Raw genomic sequence first — 17282 nt, forward strand, 5'->3', positions numbered from 1 at the left:
TAATGGTTTGATAAATTACCATTATGATAAAACTATGGATTCTAAAATAAAATAATATGAATATTATGACTGTCGATAGTAATATTTGTAAGTGATTCATAATCACACACAACTTGATAATCACCATCTGCGACGATATTTTAGAATAGAAATACGTTAATATCATATCTGTATTCAGTAATAAATACTTAATACGTACTCAAGGGTTGCGTGGAGGGTCAGATCCCCTCCCATTGGCTTTTTGTTGTTTTTGCTTACATTATTAGGATGCACTATAATAATATAATATTTATTTTTTTCATATTATAGAGCTATTGAATTTTGATAATTTCTTTCAATACTGAATACCAATATAATTAAATTTTTGTATATTTGTAGCAAAGTAATGTTTATTTGATCGAAATGATTTATGACGACTATGATTATACTTTATTATAGCTTATCTTATCATTTATAGAGACAAAAGGTAATATATAATACATGCATGTAGGTTCGACTAAATGGACTACGCTTCCACTGTATGAGTGTGTTTAAAATGTTATCGAATATTATCGTTATTACTTGTAATTAAGTTATGAAAATATGAGATCATTATCACTACAGGTTCAGCTCAGCGTTTTGAATTTATGGAGTATTAGAGTGGACAATCTTTTATATTGTGTTTGATGACAGAAATTTTTATCCTTATACATGAAACTAAAAGGGATGCATGTATAATCTAATGGTGCAAGTTTCAAAACCATCGCACAATATTGTTACATTTTAAATAAGCGTACAATTTGCAATAAATTCCAAAGATTCCTTGTACTAGATCAAACTCCAACTGTTTTATATTTTACATCGGGCTTCTCAAGTGTTAAATATAAAATTATCAGCGTCAATAGCCCACATCATGCCTAATCAAACTGAAAGTAACAAATCGATAGCGTTGTTTTGTGATTTTTAATCAACTAATAAAAGTGAAATTTGCAAAACTGCTAGGTTACTACTTTACTAGCGGTCTATAACTCCGCACAGTGACTACAGGGATTTTGGTTCTTATACAATAAACGATGAAACTATCAAGATTTACAATCAACTGTGAACATTTCAAGCTTATAGCGTGGTTGTACGATTTTTAATGGATTTTTATATAAACGGTAACCGTCATAATTCGCAATACCAGTGTAAGGTATACACCATAGATTGAATTAGTCCGTAGCATGCACACTAATTTTGCTCCGCTCCACCATTACAATCACCAGTATACATGTATTTTTCTGCATCATACAGTTAAATTAATGTTTATACGAAAGTTAATAAATAACAGCTGTATCTATCTTATATAAAACTTACATTAATACATATGTTAAGTTTTTCTTAAATAAACTAACGTTTTTCTAAATTTTAAATATTTTTTTTTAAATATTAAATGACTGACGTTAACGCACTACTCTCTCCGGTCACTCCGTCATCGTCGTTATCGCGCTTTGCGCACGGGCGCACGACGTTTCGTCGCGACTTTGACGCTTATCTGCAATGTCACAATCACCTACAAACAATCAAAAACCAAAATAAAACTAATAAATCTAATCCAGTTACCGCATAGATAATTAATGATGTTTTCAGTAATCAACGGACACTCATTAAAAATAATTCAACTTCTGCGACCAGCACTCGCGCTACTGATAAAATGGACACTTTAAACAATGATAACTCCTTATCGAATTGATGGACCATAGCTACGACAAATAAAACTAAAAGAATTCATTCAAGCTCTTTCAATCAGAGCTCACCTCGAACGCCGACAAATAAAAACAATTTTTTTCCACAAATCGATATGAAGTATTATCGCAAGATAATCCTCCCCTCGCAACTGTATTGAATGATATAACAATACAGATTCTATACGAAGTTTTAGTGGTTCCACAAATTCCGAACCAAAAGCTCTAAGACCATATCCAATTTTTGTGAAAGATATATTAAATTTTCCTGACCTGTGCACTAAGCTTACCAAATTAATTGAAGAAGATAACTTCTACTGCAAATCATCGACATATCGTACGAAAACAATAACAAACAAAACCGGAATCGTGCAGATCCCTAGCTGGTTCACTTTCTGAGAGACAAAAAAGCTGAATTTCACACTTTTCAGCTCAAAAAGACAAACTATTACGAGATATGATTCGGAATCTATGTCCAACTGCGGCAACCGAGCTAAACAAAACTGAATTTGAAACACGATTATTTGAAGTTAGACAAGTCTTAAGTGTCCTTCATGTCCTTTATAAAGTAAATAAACACCCGTTACCTCTGTTTTTGTGAACCTTGCACCAACTGAACAATCCAACAACATCTACAATCTTACGTCATTACTTCGTACATTTATAAACCTGGAAGAACCATATAAACCCAAATCTATAAGTCAGTGTTCAAACTGCCAAGAATATGGGCACACTAAATACTATTGCGGTTATCCGGCACGTTGTGTTCGCTGCAGTGCTCAACACATAACGTTAGACTCCAGAACTCCAGAGTCGCCCCTTCTAAGTGCGCACTTTGCTCCAGAGACCATTCATCAAACTATAAAGGCTGCTCCATCTACAGGGACCTTCAATGACGCAAAAAAACAAAGCCAAACAACCAGGTATCTTATAATAATATTATTTCTAAAATTTTTAATGTACAAGAAATACAACCAGTGAAAACCTTCTTAACACACCCACCCACTATAAATTATACCTATGCCCAACCGACTTCTAACTCAGACGTCGGCAATACAGTTCATCTTCCCCCTGATATTATCATAATATTGACGAGTTTCATGAATGAGTAAAATAATTATTAAATCTGTTAATAGCTCTTCTCATCCAAGTAGTATCAGGTCTCTTAGTTGAAAAATAATGCCTTCTTCCACAAGCAACTCAATTCTAATTCTTCAATTTAATGCCAACGGTCTTAAAAATCACTCAAACAAATTACAACTAGTCCTTCAGAAAAAGCGCATTGACATACCTAGCGCAAATTTCTGAAACTCATTTCACTAAATATTCCCACATATCTAATACTGGGTATGTATAATCTCCTACAATCAAAATAATCCGGACAATACAGCCCATGGAGGTGCTGCTATATTTATATCAAGTCCTCCCTGATGTATCAATCACTCCCAAACTACTGTCAACCCTATTTACAGTAATGTGCCACATAATTACACGTCAGAAATGAAAAAGAAACTAAACGTACTATAAATGTTTTTTTTCAACAAACTCTAATTCCTACCCTAACTCTCTAATCTCTGTCCTAGCCACTCATACGATTCCTGAAAATCCCCCACGGCGTCTAAAAAGAAATTGATGCAAAGATCTTCTTAATGATTAACAAAAAAAAAAAATTATAATAATAATAATAATTAATTAATTAAATAAAAATATATGCCAAATATATTTAAGCAAAAAGAAGTGCAATCACTGGATGGTTTCTTCCCTCACCCTATTTATGTTTTTATAAATACTGTAGCACATATTCTTATTATGCATTTGTGTATTGATTGTATATTCTCTAATAAAAATTAAAAAAATTAAATTGTTAGGTATTTAATAATTTACAATTTGTAAACATATTAACATGCTAACACATGAATATCTCGATAAATATTGGTCGAAAAAGTAAGGGATTTTTCAATTTTCCCTTCCCATTTATCTGTGCCTTTTTTTATCTCCCCCTCTTTTTAGAAATCATATCTACCTACAGTCTACACCAATGCTTCCACATGTATTATTTAGTGAACCAATTGGAAGAAAAATATGTAGTCGAGGTGTCAAGCTCATTAATAACTTTAAAATAAAAACATACACTATAGTTTTAAATATTTTGAATAGATACACAAAACAAGTGAACGTTTCAATAAAAAATATTATAATAGCATGGAAATTAATTATTAAGACATATTATCTCTTTGTAAAGGAAGCGTTTAAAAGAAGTATAAAAGCTTAATTCTAATTTGCTAGTTTCCCTTGAATGCTTTCAACACTTTTTAAAGTCTTTGTGGTGAAATAATTGCAGCTCGAGTTCTAAAAATAATATACATTAAATCGTTTAGTGAATATTTTAGTCTTGAAAATCTTGTAAAACATTCTCATAAATTACACAAGAATTATGTTGTTCTGTATTATATTATTAAAAAGCAGAAGAAGAAGAAATCGTTGAAGACCAAAACACATAAATAACATTAATGAATCGTGTCACTCACAACTCATAAGACTTGAAGATTTTTCAAACCATATTTACATCTTTGTATATACATTATAATATAGCTACCTATTAATACTTCCAAATTAAATTTCTCTCCAAACCATACATTTTGAAACTAAAAATTAATAAAATCCCATTTAAGAAGTCTTAAAATTAAACAGATAAAATAATAATTGATTGAAAAGACTAAATACTAAATCACAAATATTTTAGACTTATGTTGATAAAGTGATAACTTTTGTTGGAAAGAAATCCCAGCATTCTAAATAGGTACATACTTCGCTCCAAAAATTTACTGATTATAAGTAATTTTAAAAGTGTTGAAGACCCTTGTACTTTATTAATCCTTAGGTAAAATAAATGTCCAATGCCTTAAATTTCATTAAGTCATACGTAATCGCGGTCCACGTTCGTTTTCAATTAATTCTGATTATTTCAAAACGTACTCGTTTCACACCTGTTGCCATACATAATATTGTCTATAGCCGGGTTACAATTAAAACTTATAACACTGTATAGTGCATAATGCTCATTTTCACCAAGTACAATATTTGCATATTATATTATTACGTTCACGACTTGTCAAATTTAATATCGTCGTAGTACAAATATTTGCACACACCTCGTGAGCCCGCCGTGCACGCACACATGGGTAATAAACTAATAACCTATACCTACATAATATATAAGTATATAAACTATATTATAGTGTATTATGTATAATATTACATTGACATGTGTCACGAGCTTGTTGTGGTCTTATTAAATTACTTAGATCCCGACCACCACCACGGCTGGTATACCTACTTTCCAGACACTCGTTTTAGTGTTTCAGCGTTATAATATTATAATATAACTTCCGTTCTCCTCCTATATTTTTGACTTAAAATATAAAACATTTTGGCTTTGTCTATAACCTCACGCGAGTATATCAGCTATAATGTATAAAATATCGTTTAACAACACCGGGAATCATGGTTTAACGCCATCACCTATAAAGTTTTTTTCATATCTGCGCAGTTTTTAATAATTAATAATGTATCTACGTAAAGGTACACATGCGGCTATGTTCTGCGTATATTATATATATGTATATATCTAATATATACGAGGTATAAGATATTAAGGTTATTATATTATAGTTTGATGTTAAGTTGTGTGACGACGTAGAACAATCATTTAGAAAATAATTTACGGCTGGTTAAGATGATTAAATCGTCGCTAGCTAAGATCATTTTTTAATTATTTCAATTGCGTATTGTAAGTAGGAGCAGCACAAAATTTTGAAATGCATTGAATAATTTTTCACTCTCAAATCAAATTTTTACATAGTTACCTTATTTTATTTGTATTATTTTAAATAAAAGATGCTCCTATATGTTCTAGACTATCTACATCTATATTTCAATATATGTATAGTATGTATAGATTATCTAGTTTTGACTATAATATTATTATTATATAGCGATTATTATCATGATAAATTTATATTAATATTGTCCATACAATAAGAAGATAGTAATAATTAGGGCTGTTCAATTATTTTTTTAACACTCGATTATTAATTTCCCGTTTTAATCGATTATTTCGATTAATCGAAAATTAATTGTCATTCCAAAAACCGATTATTCGATTAATCAATTTTTTTATTTACCGACTTTTAATGATTAACCGAGTTTTTTATCATGGATAAATTGATTCCTTAACTTCTACACAATTTTAGACAAGATTTGCAGGATGACTATGACATATTAATGTAGATGTCCACTTACTTTTATAATATTATCCGATTATACATTCCGGATCAGTTAGCAGAATGCAGACGTAAGATAAGATAGACTGATAGACGCATAGCAGCCATATAAAAGTAAACACAAGCACACAAAATGTAAAAAGTGCTAAAAATAGAAATTAATTTGAACCGTCAACACACGGTTGAAGATAATCTTATCTTTATTCGTGATTATAATAGGAAATTCGATAATTAGATTAATAGGAAATTCGATTATTTGATTAATCGGAAATTCGATTATTTCGATTATTTGATTAATTGGTAATTCGATTATTTCGGTTTTTTGATTAATCGGAAATTCGATTATTAAGATTATTTGAAGATTAATCAAATTTTATAAAAACCGTAAAATAATCGATGGGAAAAAATTATTATCATTATAATCGATTAATTGAAATGATCGAACAGCCCTAGTAATAATAGTGATTATATATATAAATTACCTTATAATCACAAATATACCTCGTCTCCAAATTATTTATCGATTAGTTTTTAGTTTTTTACCCAAACAATAAAAATAATTGTCAATTAATTTAAATATTTTCTTAAAAAATGATCTGCTAATGCAATAAATTAAGAATAATGTATTAAAATATGTAATATTTATGCATACGTTTTATATAAACAAAATTATCATAAGAAATATTTACGATCAAAGATAAATTAATTTGACTCGTTGATTTGATTAATAAAGCCACTATACGGTACCTATATGATTAAATTTAGAATGGACTGGAAAGGTTGCCCTATCAACTTTAAAATTAACCCCTCTAACAAATTATGCAAAAATCTAGTTATAAATTCTAATGATTAATTATGAATTCGTATGAAAATAGTTTGAATTTTAAATATAAAATAATTTCTTAAAAACTCATTAACATTTTGCATTTAAAAACATTTCCCAGAACAATATTAATAAAAAAAATATTAATTTACAAATATAACGATGAACGTTGGAAAAATACTGTTTGTTTCATTATTTGTAATCATAATTATTTTACTTCGTATGATTTTAACTCAATTATGAATTCTCAGGTTTATATAGGTACTAACATGTCTACACTTTTATCACTTGTATCAACGATTTTAGTCAACTAAGTTAACAGATTTGTAACAAAATAGTAAAAAAATTAAATATGATATTATAAATTATGTTTTGTTAATATAATAATTAATAACAGATTTTACAAAATCTAATCTACTGATATTCTTGTTTTTATATTTATTTATAAATCTTTCAATTCTGACTTTTTGTTTAAGTATGTGTGATTAGTGATATTTTTTTTATTACGGGAAACCCACGGCAATATAGGCCATTGGACGTGGGGTGGTAGAGTGGTTATTTTTTCATCAGTAATATTTTTGATTTCGTTTACACTGTTTATAGCAATGTATGACGTATGTATCTGTTTGAACTTATTTCATAACATTTGCAAAAATAAAAATATTCAGATGCATACTTCTAAATTTCCTCGAAAATAATGATTCACATGCATTATTAGTCTTTTATGAATTGAATTCATAGCCCACAGTGAAGGTGGAAAAGTTGAACTTGAGTTATGTGTCAACTAAATAGTGATAACATCCTCGCTTTGCACCAATTAGGCTAGTATTATCAATAAAATTTTCATTTTATCATTTTATCTATATTATTTGTATAATATATTATATTTATTACAAAACACAATTTTATTATGGTATTAAATTTACAATTTTTATATTATATATATATATATATATACAAATGTATATAAATCATATATGATTGAAAATATCTAAATTTGTTTCTATAATTTTATATTATTTTACTTTATTTTTATAAATAATTTTATATTGTATTCATTATTTGTATATTTACCCAATTTTACGGGTTTTATATTGTAATTGTGTAAAAATTAACATATGAGGGCAATAATGTGAATTGTGCATGCTTTTTTTACGAACTTAAAAACAATTTTTGACATCAAAAAGGTTCGAAATTTTTTATTTAAATCCTCTATAGATCTCAAATTGACTGTGCATTTTACATTCCAAAGAAGTTATTTTTCAAATATTTTAGTAAGGTTTCTAAAAATTAAAGTACTTACTTAAAAACAGCGAATAAATGGTAAATAAATTGGTAATTCCATAATTACGCACAGTTAATCACCAGTTTTTAATTAAATCTTGAAAGAATAAACCAAGCTCCATTCGGATTAATTTTTCGAATGCATGATTTATTTATTAATAGCCTGCAAATATATAAAAATCATTTTTTTAGAATGATTTTACATTTTTACACTTTTGTCCTCGTACAATACTATGTATTATGCAGCAGTTCCCAAACTTATTTTTCCATGGTGTCCTTTTTGGACCAAATATAGCCATGGTCCCCTGCTGTGAATACCATAAAAGACAAGACAAAAAAAATACTCATTAGTCATTAATAACGAATTTTTGAAAAAAAAATTATATACATTTTAAATTATTTATTATGAGCTGTAAACCACGGTATCCTTGGAATGTGCTCGCAGTACCCCTAGTGCACCGCGGTGCATAGTTTGGGAAGCGCCGATATACAGTATAAAATAATTATAAATACCTATACCGAGAGGCAGCATTTGCTAATAAATTAGGTTAATGAATAATTGTTTATGGTTTATCCCATGGATTAGCAGATGTTTTCTTACTTATTTTTATCAATAGGTACTTATAAATTGCAATAGACAATTGAATTGTGTTTGTTTCTAACACACGGTTAATTACAATTATGCAGATGATGATTTTCGAGCGAGTGTCCTGTCACATCGCGTATACAACAACGGGGCTGCCAGTTCGTCGTCGCCGGCATCCGAGTCGAGAAGCGTCTGCAACTACTCGGCCAAAGAATTGCAGCTCATATTACAAGAAGTCCGGTATATCACTGACCACATGCGAAAGCAACAGGACGACCAAGAAGTAATCAACGACTGGAAGTACGCAGCGATGGTAGTGGACAGGTTCTGTTTGATAGTGTTCACTTTTTTCACATTAGTCGCTACTGTTGCCGTAATGTATTCAGCGCCTCACATAATTGTTGAGTGACTCAGACATTGTGTTCACTTTTTAGATGTCGATAATATGGCAGTCATGATTTTGTTAAATATTTATTTCAGAGAGTATGAGTTGTTTTGAAAGAAAATATTAAAAGTTTTTTTGTAATACTATAAAAAAATCGATGAAGAGCTTAGTAAAAAAATTCTATGATACACAACGCATTTACAGGGTGTTAAAAAAGATCACGGGCCAAGAATAAGTCCTTCTAAATAATTAAATTACAGTGTTTTAATTTTAATCATCCCAAGTACACCCTGTTTTTTAAAATATTATTTTAATTGTTGTTTTTTTGCGTGCTCTAATTATAAACAAAATAGTTGAAAAAAATATTTATTTATCTCATTATTATTATTATATTGTAATAATGATTATAACAATTTTATCAAAATGGTTATTATTCTTTATATTATTATTTGGTACTGTAAAAATTATCACTACTGCCCATAATAATTATTAAGTTATACAACTTAAATATAATTTGAATCTATGATTATTTTGAAATCTACAATTATTATTAAAAATAATTGTCGTTCATAAGTCAAAATATTAAACATATATTTCAAATATTACAAAATATGTTATATTAGGTCCATTAACAAATTCATTTGTCTAGAAAAACTCGTGTATACATTTTTTAAGTTTCTATCTTGAATTATTTTAACACTCGCAATACTAACATTTAAAAATCTGTAATGTTATGTTATTTTTAGAAAATTGTTTCATACTAATAGTTGGTGGATATTAACAGATGATACACGATCTCGAGTAATTTTAAAATACATAACAAGTTATAATATAATTTTAAGCTAACCATTAATTATATTTTAGACTTTAAGGTAGGTTTAAAATATCACCTGTATCTATATTATATTACATACCTATTTTGTTATATTTTAACCTTCCCATCTATACTAAATCCAAAGTAGAATAACTTAAAATATGTTATTTATATGAATATATCTTTTCAACTCTATTTTCTCCACAGTATAAACAATATCAGAAATATTGTTCTATTTTTCATTGATCCAATAAGTATTATTATTAATTATTATTTTAAATATGTCGATAAGTTAAGTTAGTTTTTTTAAATTTTAAACTGCAAAAATAACAAAGAATTTTAAAATAAAGGTTAGTTAATAATAATTGTAATAAATAGGATCCTATTATTTTATATAAGTACTGAAGTTCAGTCATCACTCATTAGATATTGTGAGAAACAGGGAAAATAAATAATAAATATCTATTAAAACAAGAAAAAAACTAAAGTTCTTGGCGATTATCTAAGTGAAATTACTCCAACTCGTTAACTCTTTAAGATAAGCAATGTTTAGAGGGGTCATCATAAAAGATCGAAAATTAGAACATACACTGAACCCGTATTAATATTACGTCATGCTACATTGATTTAAGAATTTTTTTTTTTAATACGCATGAATGTAAATAAAAACTTCCAATTCCGACATCTGTTTCTCAAAATTATTTCATCAAAAGACTCAACGTTCTATGTATTTGGTTGGTAAAGTAGTCTGGTAGTGAGATACTTTAATTGTTCAATACATAATATTTAAATAACATACTGTTAAGCTTGCCATTTGAGAATTAATATCTTGTTTTTTCGTTGTTTGTAAAGACTTCCAAGCTTTAAGTAATATAGAAAAATTAATTTTAACTTTAAAGGTTATTTAATTTTTATAATTATAGTTTTTTTATACATATATAGGTATTATAATTTTATTACCAATTATAAAATATAAATAATCAGTAATGTTGTTTACCTATCAGCTATATTGTTTACGAGCTTGTTTCAAATATTATATATATTTTGTCGTTACCACAATCATTTAAGTTTATATAATTTGTTAAGAATTTTAGCCCCATCAGATCTCAGATCTTGTATTCATTGATAATAATCTTCATTTAAATGATTATGAGAACATATGATTTACTTTAAATGTTTTTCTATGTTATAGGTTGTCGTATTCATATAGCCACACTTAAATAAATAATATCGTTAATTATTGAATATTGAGTTTAAAAAGTAAAAATAAGCATATTAAAATGTGAAGTAGGTAGGTAGTTATTTTATTGAATTGAGATTTACTGCAGGATAAAAATGTGTTCATATTTTATACATATGTATATGTCATTTATCACCAAGTATTTTACTATTAAATTTGTACTACCTAGGCATTTATAATTACTTTTTTAATAGAATTCAAAAACTAATAAAACCACTTACTATATAATAATTAACATAGATAGACTTATCAATTATGATTAATTAAGCTGTTAAATAAAATATTTCATTCGATTTGTATTTACACTGTGATACACTTTAAGCTAAATTAAAACATAAATATATATTATAGGTACCTATGTCATTAACTATACTAATTTGATTAATATTTAAAACAGAATATTTTTTTTTACCGAATACTCGATTACAGTTCAATCAATATAAAAGTCGTTACATAAAAAAAAATTAACCGAAATTATTTTATAGGTATAATTATATAAATATCATTATTTTTTATTTATAAGTTTTGTTACCGTTGCTTTCTCATTGATTTTACTTTTTTTATTTTTCTCATAGGTACTAATAAACTTAAACTATGTTAAAATATTAGTTATTGTAAATTAAAAACACCGAAGGATTGTATTCCCTATCATCTCATATTTCTAATTTAGAGCTAAACGAGTAAAATCAGTTGGTATAAGAAATAAAATAAGAATACTTTGATTTTCATTATCAATATCTTCGCTTTTCAGCGTGCATAGTAAATTTTTAAAAATATTCATGATGTTGCATTTTTATAAATTATGAATTAAACACATTACAGAATTTCAAGATTTTTTAAATTTAAGTTTAAATCATTAAATTATTCTTTGTTAGTTTTAAATTTGTTTTTTCATTTGAGAACCATTTTGATAATTTAGCAATAATTGCTCAAATATTTTTAATCTTAATGGTGATTCTCAACATGTTAAGAACGTTCGTTGTATAATTTTTCAAATTAATCGTCAATTATTATTTATTGTTATTTTTTTTTTTTAACAAATATGATTAAAATAGTTTATTTCCTAAACTAACATAAAAAAATAAGTTAAAACAATACTAATAAAATGTTACCAAAACGCACTAAAATTCAATTTTTGAGTGAAATAAAGTTTGAAATTAAATTAAAAGTATATAATCCTAGAATATTGAACATATTTGAATAGTTTTAAACAAAAATATTATACTATTAAATAATTTAAAAAAATGCATTATCTTCAAAATTGTTCATCTATTTATAAATGGTTTTGTTTTTATTGGAAACGTTAAAAATTAGAAATCGCTTATCCTGAAAAATCAGTATTTTAGCAATAGTACGTTTTGGATTTACGTCCCTTAATTACTCAAGCATCGTTATGAATAGATAAATAATTTTCCATTTTTCTTTCATGAAAGCAATCATCGCCGATTTTATTATGACAAAATCGTATTAAAAATTGGCATACAATCACTTGTAATAACATTTTGAAACATAAATTATAATAATATTTCATTAAATAATTTGACTTATGGTTAAATGTTTTTCTCTTTAAAGTTTAAACTATGTAAGTTAAGTTTAAAAATTAATCAAAAATAACAAGTAATGGGAATATTAATTTTAAATAATTCTTATGAAACTATTTTTTCGGATGTAATATCACATTATGTATAGTTTAACAATTGATTTTAGTACCTTTTAATGATATTAAAATTCAGCATGTAATAAGTTATAACAAATAACAATGTATTTTTAATTTATGTTGAAATATGCACCTTTGCGAAAACACCAAGTAACACTGAACCCCTAATTTTCTTTATTAAAACAATACTATAAAAATAAATACTAATATTTTTAAACCTAATTCATTTTTTTTTTAAATTTTTGTAAAATATCGCCAGATAAAAATGTTATTACTACACTCAAGTGCTACATCTTTAATATTTAAAGTCACATAATATTTGATTCGTAAGCCATAATACATCCATTGATCATACTTAAATCTGTCATCGTTCGCCACAGAGGAGTACAAAATGTCAAAATCACCAGTTATATAATATATTAAAACATGAATTAGTACAAACACTTGAATATATTTTTTAATATATACCTATCCAAAAACAAAGTCCTTTAAAAACACCATTTAGAATAATGCAATAATTTATAACTAAAAATTGTGTAAATGTTACATGCTTAAAGGCGAAAATTTCGGCTCTAAGTAAGATGTGTATCTAAGTGAATAATGTGAATATTCATAAATATAATTGATTTAATAAAAACCAATTATATGTAGGTAACTATATTTTAAGTATATTATGTGCAAAAAGTATTTTTAGTGTCTTACAAATGTAATTACTGATAGTGATTTTCGTAAAATAGTTTAACATTATAATAGATTAAGGAAATAACGAATCCTTAAAAATATGACTTTTAGACTTTAATAAAATTAATGATATTAAATTATTGATTGATTAGATTGTGACTTCAATAAACGTAGGTTAAATTTTATAAAATAAGTAATTTATACTATGTTAGAAAACCTAGTGAATTGGTTTGAGATAACTTTTCTTTGTTTAAATTTGTTGCTCATAAAACATGGAAAACATAACACCGTATTAGGTGTGTAAAATAAAATATTTAATAACAACTGTGTACAAAGAATAATTAAGAAGTAAATCGTTAAACATGTTTTTATATATATTTAAAAAAAATGATGTGTATAAATAAAAAAAAAAGATAATTTTAAACAATAATATTTGTATATCTAAAGCCTCAAAAACAGAGGTTGTTATTTCTTGAGTATGTTTTTTTATTTATATTGTATGTAACTAAAATAATAATATTGTATACTATTATTATGTAACATGACTATAACCAGTTAAAATACATTATGACATGTAGACAATGTTATGAAGTTTTGTATTTAATTATTTGTTCACCTAATTTACCCACTTAGGTACCTGCATAATATATTTATATTATATGCCAACCTGTGGTTCCTGTTAAACAATTCTAAACTACGAAACGAATGTTGTTCTTTTCTCCTAAAAAAAAAAATAAATAAATAACCGTATAAACGTCTCGTATTTATTATCATTATTCATTCCTAACTTTTTAACACAAGTCAGGCAAGGTTAAAATAATATTTTAAATGAGTTTCCGCGTATTCTAAGATGTGCTTATTGTGCCTACTCGTGATGCGGTAGCTGACTCTATTATAATTACGTTGTACATATAGGTAAGAAAATCAATAAATCAACAACACCCCCAGAAATTTTAGCCACCCGGTCGTAAACAAACTTTAGCGTTACTATAAATAGTGTTGAGCTCCGATAGTAGGTAAAAAAAGAAAGGAAAAGTCATCGTATTAATGCAGTAAATTGTACCTGAAAAAAGATAATAAATATAGTTTAGCTGGACCAGCTTACCTATAAAGATAAATTCATTTTAATTGAAATTTATATCAGATGTGTTCAATTTTAACTACGACTTATGATGGTGTATAAAAAACATGCCAACTAAAATAACTCAAATTTATTAAACTTTTCGGAAGTATAGGTATATAGGTAGGTAGAAATAATAATAATATGTACCTATCTATAAAATATGCATTAGGTATTAATGTCTGCAGCAGAAGAGACAAAATATAATTTATAGTAATACAAATCAATTGTCATAATTTATTTCATTTTTATTTTATTTTTTTTATTTTCTATTAAATACATACGTAATATATGTTTAGGTATATCACAGTACAGTACAATCAAAAGTCACAGATAATTATTACCACTCCTGTTGACGACTATAGTTTATTTTGATGACGATTTCAGAAATATAAGTTAATATAATAATGAGATCGAGTTACTAAAAAAAGTGAAAATTCTTCAACTTTACTTTGAAAGGTTTAATTACAGTTTTATATAATATTTATAAACAAAACATTACAGAAAATAGTCACTGTATAATAGTTATGAATTTTTTAACAAGAATTTATAGTAGCTTTCATTGATCGGTTTATTTAAGTTGAGCCTTTTAGAAATTCTTATTATTATATTGAACATCAAAATTAAGCTGAAGAAATTATCTTTTTTTGTTTTTATTCATGGTACGTTTCAACTACTTAGGTTATTAGCTATTAGCTTAGCCTAGTATGAGCTTATACTAAAGAAGCTTTTACAGCCCAATTCATGAAGAGGATAGGTCAATTTTGAACATATTATGATTATGAATGCCTTGTTATAATTCACTTTGCATAAACATAAAATATTCTCAAATACAGTGTGTATTATAGTCAATAAAAAATATTTATTTTTTATTTAAACCCAAAGATGTTTAGTTTTGAGATGGTATATGTATGCCATGTATATATTATTACATCATATGTTGTGTTATATACGTATATAAATTATTCCTAGTATATTATTATTTATTATAATGTCATTGATGCATAGTCGTGCTGTGATTAAATGTGATATAATAAGTAAAAATGGATCGGTGAGTATCGATGATACAAATTTGGTGCGCAATCGTGTTCTTATTAGTTGAATCAAAAAAGAAAAATGAATAAATAAAAAAAAAATGAAATAAAACTTAAAACATAATATTTAAGTAAAAAAAAAAAATAGGTTAAGGAAAGCACTCGAATCGACGCATTTCCTAAGTAGAACCACCAGGTAACATCATATTAATTTGTCATAGTGGAAATGGCTAACACTAATGAAAATGTTTAGTTTCCCCTATATCATTTATAAATACAGTATTAATCATGAGAGATTTGTTTAAAAAGACTGTCTATAATTTTCGAAGTAAAAAGAACATCCATTGGCGCTAAAAAAAAAAAAAAAAATTATGTAAAAATTTTAACATTCAAATGATAATACTTTCGGTAAAATAATTTACGTATATTGTTCATTTGAATACCTTTATATCCTCTGCTGATCTTGTTATCCAAGAAGCTAAAGTAACATCAACATTAATGGTAATAAATCATCAAAATGCATGGAACTTTAGCGAGCTGATGTCCCGAGAGACATTGCATATAAGTAGTATTTACGCGTTGTCATAACCACTGTGTACCTGTTTACCTACATACGACAATATTTAAGTAATTTCTCTTGTATTATAATATTAAGCTCGAAAGCAAATGAGTTTAACGCTAGATTTTGTGAGTTTTATTGGAACATCTCATTATATACCTATACCTACGTTTTTTATCAGTAGTTTAGTTTGTCAATAAAAACGATCCCCAAAAAATCATTTAAGATTCGTTTTTGAGTTTTTCTACAACTTTTACGTTAGATATAGTCTGGATTCGATGTTCAAAAAAAATTTTATAATTGATATTTTAAGAAGTCATAAATATTACTACCTAGTAAGCAATGATTGAATTGGAGGTGTTTGGGGAGAGGTAGAGGACGAAGCTCCTATCATTTTTTTTACTTAAACTGGGAGATGGTACAAATTAATACCCAAAATACGTTTTATTAAAACTCGGAGTGGATTTAAATTGTTGTTAATATTATACCTTATACCTACCAAATAGATTTTAAATTTTAAATTATTAAGAATACTTATCCCTATCTATATTTTTAATTATAGTTTGTAGTTCGATTATATTATATCACGCTTGTTCTTTGCCTAGTTTAATACTGCACAGTTATAACTATAATAAAAAAACTAATTTATAGGAAATAATAAAAATAAAAGTTTACAATAAAATTAATTAATATGTATTTATTTAATTAAATAACTTTTGATTTTTTATAAATTAAGTCGTCTTGAAATCTTGAATCAATACAATGTACTTGTGTATCAAAAACAAATTATGTTACTTAATAACAGAGTAGTACTAATAAGCATTTAATATACAATGAAATTGTATGTCTGTTTATGATAAGAAACAGAAATATACCGTGTACGTGTGTGTGGATGATAAAAGCATTTTGATATTTGATAAATGTTTGCAGTTTACTTGGGTCACGCGATTCCTAAAAACAGATGACACCGTATTTATTCTATTGCTTGTAAAATGTATATAATATATTATCCGTACCTTTATGAAATTTTTATGTTCCTACTATAGCTAAAAATATAAAATAAATAAATAGGTGATAAGAAATAAAAATCCATGCTTAGTAATTACTATGATA

At 26.5% G+C, this 17282-nt stretch overlaps 1 protein-coding gene across 5 annotated transcripts in view; it reads left to right on the forward strand.

Moving 5' to 3' along the window:
• Positions 1-14047, forward strand: part of LOC107166088 (neuronal acetylcholine receptor subunit alpha-7-like) — a 198044-nt gene extending 183997 nt beyond the window's left edge. For all 5 annotated transcript variants that reach the window (XM_089219318.1, XM_089219314.1, XM_089219315.1 and 2 more), the window contains one exon: positions 8781-14047. In XM_089219318.1, the coding sequence (XP_089075444.1) occupies positions 8781-9088 (308 nt within the window). In that variant the 3' untranslated portion in view covers positions 9089-14047. The remainder of the gene's footprint in view (positions 1-8780) is intronic.
• Positions 14048-17282: the final 3235 nt, after the last annotated feature.

This window comes from Diuraphis noxia, unplaced genomic scaffold (genome assembly GCF_037042655.1).
Source record: "Diuraphis noxia isolate RWA-SAM2 unplaced genomic scaffold, SU_Dnox_SAM2 contig0002, whole genome shotgun sequence".
In the NCBI taxonomy this organism is placed as follows: domain Eukaryota; kingdom Metazoa; phylum Arthropoda; class Insecta; order Hemiptera; family Aphididae; genus Diuraphis; species Diuraphis noxia.